We start from the raw sequence: 8937 nt of genomic DNA on the forward strand, positions 1-8937 counted from the left end.
GTACATCCTTTTCCATTGGAAAATGATTACTTTAACAAGCTTGCGAAAGCCCGAGTGTTTTCCAAGCTAGAGTTGAGGCATGGGTATTATCAGGTGTGGATAACTGAAGGAGATGAGAATAATACCGCGATAGTAACAAGGTATGATAGCCTTCAATTCCTTGTTATGTCATTCAGGTTGTGCAATGCTCCTGCTACATTTTGCACTTTGATGAATGATGTTCTACGTCCATACTTGGATTCGTTCATAGTAGTATACTTGGACAATATAGTGGTGTACAGTGACAACATGGAGGATCATAAGAAGCACTGGGCAATGGTGTTTGAGGCACTGAAGGCAAATTAGTTGTACTTGAAGAAGTCTAAGTGTGTGTTCGCTCAGACTGACATTCTGTTCCTTGGACATATAGTGGGTCAAGGGTACATACGGATGGAGCCAAGCAGAGTGAAGGTGATCAAGGATTGGGTCGAACTGAATAATGTCCATGATATGAGGGTGTTTTTGGGCATGACCAACTACCAATGGAAGTTTGTAGAGGGGTATTCCAAGGTAATGTCATCAGTGATAGACCTGTTCAAGAAAGAAAAGAGATGGAGCTAGACGGACAAATGTCAGTCAGAATTTCATGATTTGAAGAAGAGGATGGTTACAACACCGATACTGAAGTTACTGGACTTCGAGCGACTGTTTGAGGTACACACAAATGCTTTATATTTTTCCATAGGAGGGGTTCTTATGCAGGATGGGCATCCGGTGGCATATGAGAGTCAGAAGTTGGAGGATATAGAATGGAGGGATCCAGTCCATGAGAAGGAGATGACTGCAATCATTCACTGTCTTCATGTTTCAAGGCATTACCTAATTGGGAAGTCATTTTTTGTCAAGACAGACAATGTTACAGCAAGTTATTTTGCATCACAACTGAATCTTTCTACAAAGCAAGCTCGTTGGTAGGACTTCTTGGCAGAATTCGACATGACTATTGAGTATAGACTGAGACGACACAATGTGGTAGCAGATGCCCTTAGCAGGAAGGGACAACTTGCAGCATTGGAAGGGGAAGATCGGGAAGCAAGGAGTAGGAGTCGAGTTCAGATGTCAAAAGAGATGCAGAATAAGCTCAAGGAAAGTGTTGAGACCGATACTCAGGCACAGAATATAGTGAAACAAATAAAGGAGGGGAAGACATGAAAGTTCTTTCTACGAGGTGGATTCTTATTCTTTGGAAACCGACTCTATGTTCCAAGGTCATCTCGGCTCAGGAGGCACCTTTTGAAGGAGTGGCATGACTCACCATGGGATGGCCACCCAGGGCAGCGTCATTCTTTGGCATTGTTGGAGAGAGGATTCTTTTGGGAGAAGATGTGGGAGGATGCAGAGGAGTATGTACATACATGCATCATTTGCCATTAGGACAAATCAGATACTCAGAGGCAAGGAGGTCTGTTGTAGCCTTTACCGATTCTTGAGAGACCATGGATGAGTGTCTCAATGGACCTCATCGCTCAGTTGCCACAGGTACAGGGGTATAATGGGATAATGGTCGTGGTTGATCATTTTTCCAAGTATGTTGTCTTTGTTCCAACAAAGATGCCTTGTGGATCCAAGCAGACTGCAGAGTTGTTCTTCAAGAACATATTGAAGTATTGGGGGATGCCATTAATCATCGTGTCGGACCAAGATCTATGATTTACAGGCAGATTTTGGACCACATTGTTCAAGTTAGTCGGGACAGAGTTGTTGATGAGTTCGAGTTAGCATCCGCAGACAGATGGGTAGACCGAGAGGATCAACGCAATGCTAGAGGATTACCTGAGACATTATGTGACAGCTGATCAGAAGAATTGGCCTGAACTCTTGGATGTGGCTCAGTTCAGCTACAACATTCAAAAGAGTTTTGCGACGGGGTACAGTCCATTTGAGTTGGTAAATGGACAGATGCCAGTCACACCGCATACCGTAGTGACAGGAGGTTTGCTAAGGAGTCCTCTTGCGAAGAAGTTCATGAAGGCTTTCGATGAGACTTTGGAGTTGGCATGGTTGCACTTGCATGAAGCTACAAGGAGAATGAAGAAATGGGTAGATAAGGGAAGACGAGATGCACACTTCAGTGTGGGAGATATGATGTTTCTCAGGATTACCAAAGAAAAGTTCCAGCCACCTAAGGGGACTGTGAGAAAGTTGACAAGGAAATATGAGGGACCATTCTAAGTGAAAAAGAGAGTGGGGGAAGTTGCTTACGAGCTAGAGCTTCCATGCCATATGCACATGAAGCATCCAGTTTTTCATATGAGTCAGTTGAAGAGATGCAGACTTGATGCTGATCATCCAGAGAGGGTGGAACCACCGAGGGGACCAGCCATGATTGTGGACAAGCCTCACCTAGAGATGGACAAGATTCTGAGTGTTCGATCTACAGGGATTGGTTGCCACATGAGACAGGAATTTCTTGTCAGATGGAAGAATGCACCGGAGGAGGACAACTGGGAAACGGAGGACTCACTTTGGAGATGGAAGCAAATGATTGCAAAGTATGACATAATGTTACGAAGGCAAGCCAGATTTCCAAGGATGGAAATGCTTTCAGGTGGGGGAGAATGTAATGCCCTGCAGCTCCGCGGTTGCATGGGCACACCCGCCAACTCAGCAAGTTGAACAGAACTGAGGGCGAGTTGCAAACTTGTTCGTTGGTCGACCAAGTATATAGATGTGCATTGGGCTAATGTGAGGGGGTGGTCCCGCGAGCTGGGTGAGCCGACTCGCCTCTTAGACAGATTTCACATATGGAGCAAGCTGGCTGAAGGTTGAAACGAAGGGTCGGCCGGGTGGCACAACCTCCACTACCCACCATACATATAGGTGGGTGAGACATGGCGAAAGGGATCACATTCGCTCATCGAGCAAGTTAGAAAGTGGAAGTGTGAGGTGTAGAGAGGTGTAGAATTGCAAGGTGTCCATGCACTCGCTCGTCGGGCTGACGGACATGAAAGCTTGGCACGATTTCGGTGAACGAGTTCGAGTGGAGGGCCGCACGAAGGCACACTCACCCGATGGGTGAACGAGTTTGGGTGGAGGGCCGCACGAAGGTGCACTCACCTGACAGCAGAACAAGTTCAGGTGGAGGGCTGCACGAAGGTGCGCCCGCCCAACAACGTGAATGATTAAGGTGAGGAGAGTTGGCTTGAGGGCCACATGAAGGTGCACCCACCTGACTCATGCACAAGTTGTGTGAAGCTGAACGACCAACTGAGGGCGGCGGGTGACCCGGGTGTGGGCGCCCATGCACCTCGAGTTGGGCAAGTGGAAAACAGTGAAGTGTGGATTGTGGGTGCGTCCACCATGCAAGGTGTGCACAAGGTGGGCACCAAGTGGCAAAAGACACGAGTATAACGTCGATGGAGAAATTGCTCCCAGTCAGCTATTTTCTCATAAATTCATAATAAAATATTATTATTGCATATGATGGTGTCCTCTCTTCTGTGTTGAATGTTTATGATTAAATATTTATGATGTTAATGGATTCCACACATTAATATTGTTAATGAAAGATGGTGAATGTTAGGCGTAGTTCACAAAGTAACTTAACAATGGAACATGTTAGCTACTTAGGCGGTGCCGCACGGTTGCCAATTAATGAAAAAAGAATTGGGGGCATGACAAGGAGGGTGGGGTGTGGTCGTCGAGACCCAATCATTGGCGTTGGAAGAGTAGTCAAGTCAGCTCCACTCTTTTTTTTTGGGTTGATAAGTGGGTGAATTTTGAAAATCACTCTAACCTTGTGGCTGAGAGGCCACGACTCAGGGGCATCCAAGCCATGGAAGTCACCCGGGGATCGCACCCAGCCTGAGCTGAACCAGCAGAAACCATGCTAGATATTTTGGTATCGATGAGACTAGAACCGATGATGTAACGCACTGTAGCTGGAGAGTTGCTTGGGCACAGCCACCCACCAAACAGAGTAGCAAAATGCGCAAAGATTATGAGGTGACCAAGGGCGAGGCATCATTATGCAGACGAGTTGGTAGCCTTTTGTTTATACAGGTGAGTGGAAGAACTTGCACCGTGGGCCGACCAAGGCGCAGATAGCAAACGTATGAGTTAAGGTGGGGCAGTCCCGTGCAATGGGCAAGCCAACCTATACTTTAGGTAGAGTTTGGCTTATGGACGCGTCGGTTGCAGGATTAACGGAGGGTCGGTCAGGTGGCATGACCCCCGTTCCAAACCATATAAACATGTAATGGAGACTTGGTAAACGGAAGCAATTCGACATCGCTCATCTACGAAGAGGAAGTGTGAAGGTGTTAGTAGGCCACAACAAGAGGTGGTGGTCTATGCACCCAGTTGCTCGGGCAGCACTACACAGTTGACATGGTTTCGGGTGATGAGTGGTAGTGCGGGTGGAGAGCGCACGAAGGCGCCTGCCTGCCATTGGAAGGAAACTGCAGGTGGAGGGCGTGTGTGGGTGCCTGCGTACCGAACATGACATGGGTTCTTTGTAAGTTTGGTTGAGGGTCATGTAAGGGTGCACCTACCCAACTCGACAAAGTCTTATGTGTGTTGAACGAAGGGTGAGACCACCATGCAGGCGTGCACGAGGTGGGTGCCCGACTTGGGTATAACGTCGGTGGAGCTTTGCTCCTGGTCATTCGTAAAACTCTTCACATATATAATAAAAGATTCTTGTTGCATATGATTGTGTTCCTTCTGCTATTTTATGAATGTTTATGATGATGTTATAATGTTAATGGATTCCACACATTAATGTTATTCATGAATAAAGATGAATGTTAAGGCATAGTTCGTAAAGTAACTTAACAATGGAACATGTTAATTACCGAGGCAGTGCCACACCTCGGCCAATTAACTAAAAAGGAATTGGGGGCATGACAGGTGGTATCAGAGAAGGATGCAGAGAATAGACATGTATGCAGTGAAATGTTATGGAGAAATCGTAGATTAACAGTCTGGGTTTTGTGGACTTGATGGTTCATGGCAAGACCATTCAAGTTCTGGTGGACACAGGGGCCAGTCATAACTTCATAACAACACGGTTAGCAAAAGAGTTTGGACTGATGATCTTCCCATCGAATGTGGAAGTCAAGGTGGTGAAGTCTAGAGCTAAAGTGGCAGGTTTGGCACATGAAGTGCCTGTGCAGATAAAAGACTGGAAGGGTCAGTTGGACTTCACAGTGATGGAGATGAAGGACTTCGATATGATATTGGGGTAGGATTTCTTGAAGGGCAACAAGGCAATTGTTTTCCCCTTCTATGATGAGGTGGTGCTGGTTGGATAGTCACAAACTTGGACTTTGCCCACTGATAGGCAAAGGAGGGAAGTCAAGGTGTAGCATGTTTCTGCACTAAGTCTGGAGAAGGCTATGAAGGAGTTAGATATGGAGACATATGTGGTGATGTTAAAGGGAGTCAAAGGTGATGGAGTGGGGATGCCTGTTACAGCCAAGATTTCTAAGGTACTAACCAAATATGCAGAGTTAATGCCTGGTGAGCTACCGAAGAAGCTTCCACCAAGGCGTGCAGCGAACCATAGCATTGAGCTTGGGCCAGGAAAGCAACCCTCGGCTAAAGCACCTTATTGGTTGTCAGGACCTGAGTTGGAGGAATTGAAATGACAGTTAAAGGAGTTAGCTAATGCAGGTTTCATTAGACCTTCAAGGTCCCGTTATGGAGCTCCAGTATTGTTCCAACAGAAGAAGGATTTGAGCAGGCTATGAATGTGCTGTGATTACCGTGCATTGAACAAGCAGACGGTAAGGAACAGGTATCCTTTGCCATTGTCTGCTAATTGCTTTGAAAAGCTTGCGAAAGTCGGAGTGTTTTCCAAGCTAGACTTGAGGCAAGGGAATTATCAAGTGCGGATAACTGAAGGAGACGAGAAGAAGACCGTGGTAGTAACAAGGTATGGTAATTTTGAATTCCTTGTTATGCCATTCGGGTTGTGCAATGCTCTTGCTACGTTTTGCACTTTGATGAATGATGTCCTACAACCATACTTGGACTCGTTCGTAGTAGTATACTTGGATGATATAGTGGTGTACAATGAAAACATGGAGGATCATAAGAAGCACTTCGCAATGGTATTCGAGGTATTGAGGGAAAATCAGTTGTACTTGAAGAAGTCTAAGTGTGTGTTTGCTCAGACCAAGATTCCATTCCTTGGGCATATAGTTGGTCAAGGGTACATATGGATGGAGCCGAACAGAGTGAAGGCAATCGAGGACTAGGTTGAACTGCAGAATGTCCATGAGATGAGGGTGTTTTTGGGCATGACCAACTACCAACAGATGTTTGTATAGGGGTACTCCAAAGTAACATCATCACTGACAAACTTATTGAAGAAAGACAAGAGATGGAGTTGGACGGATAAATGTCAAGAGGCATTTGATGACTTGAAAAGGATGATGGTTACAGTGATAATATTGAAGTTTCCTGACTTCGAGAGACCATTTGAGGTACACACAGACGCTTCATATTTTTCCATAGGAGGGGCTCTTATGCAGGATGGGCATCCAGTGGCGTACGAGAGTCAGAAGTTTCAGGATAGAGAAAGGAGGTATCCGGTCCATGAGAAGGAGATGACTGCAATCATTCACTGTCTTGATATGTGGAGGCATTACCTGATTGGGAATCCGTTTGTTGTCAAGACTGACAACGTTGTAGCAAGTTATTTTGCATCACAACCAAAGCTTTCTGCGAAGCAAGCTCGTTGGCAGGACTTCTTGGGAGAATTTTACATAACTATTGAGTATAGATCGGGGAGACACAATGTGGTAGCAGATGCCCTTAGCAAGAAGGGACAACTTGCAGCATTGGAAGGACAAGACCGGGTAGCAAGGAGTAGGAGTCAAATTCAGATGTCAGAAGAGATGCATAATAAGCTCAAGGAAAGTGTTGAGGCTGATACTCAGGTGCAGAATATAGTGAAGCAGATAAAGGAGGGGAAGACACGAAAGTTCTTTCTCCGAGATGGATTCAAGTTCTTTGGAAACCAACTCTATGTTCCAAAGTCATCTGGACTTAGAAGGCACCCTTTGAAGGAGTGCCACAACTCACTGTGGGCTGGCCACCCAGGGCAGCGTCGTTGTTTGGCATTGTTGGAGAGAGGATTCTTTTGGGAGAAGATGCGGGAGGATGTAGAGGAGTATGTACATACATGCATCATTTGTCAGCAGGAAAAATCGGATACTCAGAGGCAAGGAGGTCTATTGCAACCTTTACCAATTCCTGAGAGGCCCTGGATGAGTGTCTCGATGGACTTCATCACTCAGTTACCACAGGTTCATGGGTATAATGGGATAATGGTTGTGGTTGATCATTTTTCCAAGTATGATGTCTTTGTTCCAACAAAGATTCCTTGTGGAGTCGAGCGGACTGTGGAGTTGTTCTTTAAGAACATAGTGAAGTATTGGGGGATGCCATTAAGCATCGTGTCGGACCGAGATCCACGATTTATAGGCATATTTTGAACCACATTGTTCAGGTTAGTCGGGATAGAGTTGTTGATGAGTTCGAGTTACCATGCACAGACAGATGGACAGACTGAGAGGATCAATGCATTACTGGAGGATTACTTGAGACATTATGTGAGGGCTGATCAGAAGAGTTGGCCTGAACTCTTGGATATTGCTCAGTTCAGCTACAATATTCAAAACAGTTCTCCGACGGGGTACAGTCCATTTGAGTTGGTGAATGGATAGATGCCAGACACACCACATACCATAGTGACAGGAGGTTTGTTGAGGAGTCCTCATGCAAAGAAATTCATGAAGGCTTGGGATGAAACCTTTGAGTTAGCATGGTTGCACTTGCACGAAGCTGCAAGGAGAATGAAGAAATGGACAGATAGAGGAAGATGGGATGTACACTTGAGTGTGGGAGATATGGTGTTTCTCAGGATAACCAGAGATCAGTTTCAACCACGTAAGGGGACTGCAAGAAAACTGATAACATAGTATGAGGGACCGTTTTGAGTAAAGAAGAGAGAGGGGGAAGTTGCTTATGAGATGGAGCTTCCACACCACATGCGCATGAAGCATCCAGTTTTTCACATGAGTCAGTTGAAGAGATGCAGACTTGATGTTGATCACCCAGAGAGAGCTGAACCACCAAGAGGATCAGCCGGGATTGTGGACAAGCTGGACCTAGAGTTGGAGAAGATTCTGAGATTTTGAACTACAGGACTTGGCTGCCACATGAAGCGGGAATTTCTTGTCAGATGGAAGAATTCACCGAAGGAAGACAGCTGGGAATCGGAGGACTCACTTTGGGGATGGAAGCATAAGATTACAAAGTATGACAGGAAGCTACTGCATAGAGTAGGATTGTCAGGGGCGACAATACCTTAGGGTAGGGGAGGATGTAACGCCCTGTGGCTGGCGAGTCGCCTAGGCTCTCCCACCCACCAAACAGAGTAGCGAAACACGCGAAGATTATGATGAGGTGACCGAGGGCGAGGCATCATTATGCGCACGAGTTGGTAGCCTTATGTTTATATGGACGAGTGGAGGAACTTGCAGCATGGTCCGACCAAGGAAAGGATGGCAAACATACGAGTTAATGTGGGGCAGTCCTGTGCCATAGGCGGGCCGACCTATACTTTTGGCGGAGTTTTGCATATGGACGCATCGGTTAGAGGATGAGTGGAGGGTCACCTAGGTGGCACGACTCCCATTCCAAACCATATAAACATGCGAGGAGACTTGGCAAAGGGAAGCAATTTGACATCACTCATCTATAAAGAGGAAGTGCGAAGGTGTTAGTAGGCCGCAACAAGAGGCATAGGTCTATGTGCCCGCTCGCCGGGCAATGCTACACGGTTGGCACGGTTTTAGGTGACGAGTTATAGTTCGGGTGGAGGGCGGACGAAGGCACCCACTCGCCATTCGAAGGAAACAACGAGTGGAGGGCGTGTGTGGGCAC

The 8937-nt window shown here is 46.4% G+C and overlaps 1 protein-coding gene across 1 annotated transcript; it reads left to right on the plus strand.

Moving 5' to 3' along the window:
• The first annotated feature begins 1797 nt into the window (after positions 1-1797).
• LOC149209372 (uncharacterized) lies at positions 1798-2211 on the plus strand. Its single transcript, XM_089398602.1, has one exon. The coding sequence runs from the start codon at positions 1798-1800 to the stop codon at positions 2209-2211; it is 414 nt and encodes a 137-aa protein (XP_089254728.1).
• Positions 2212-8937: the final 6726 nt, after the last annotated feature.

This window comes from Pinus tabuliformis, chromosome 1_2, assembly GCF_031772625.1.
Source record: "Pinus tabuliformis cultivar Carrire ecotype Pingquan chromosome 1_2, CPIR1, whole genome shotgun sequence".
Lineage (NCBI taxonomy): Eukaryota > Viridiplantae > Streptophyta > Pinopsida > Pinales > Pinaceae > Pinus > Pinus tabuliformis.

Bases quoted from the DNA above. Each gene is read 5' to 3' on its own strand.
- LOC149209372 (XM_089398602.1), top strand. From the start codon at position 1,798: ATGCTAGAGGATTACCTGAGACATTATGTGACAGCTGATCAGAAGAAT.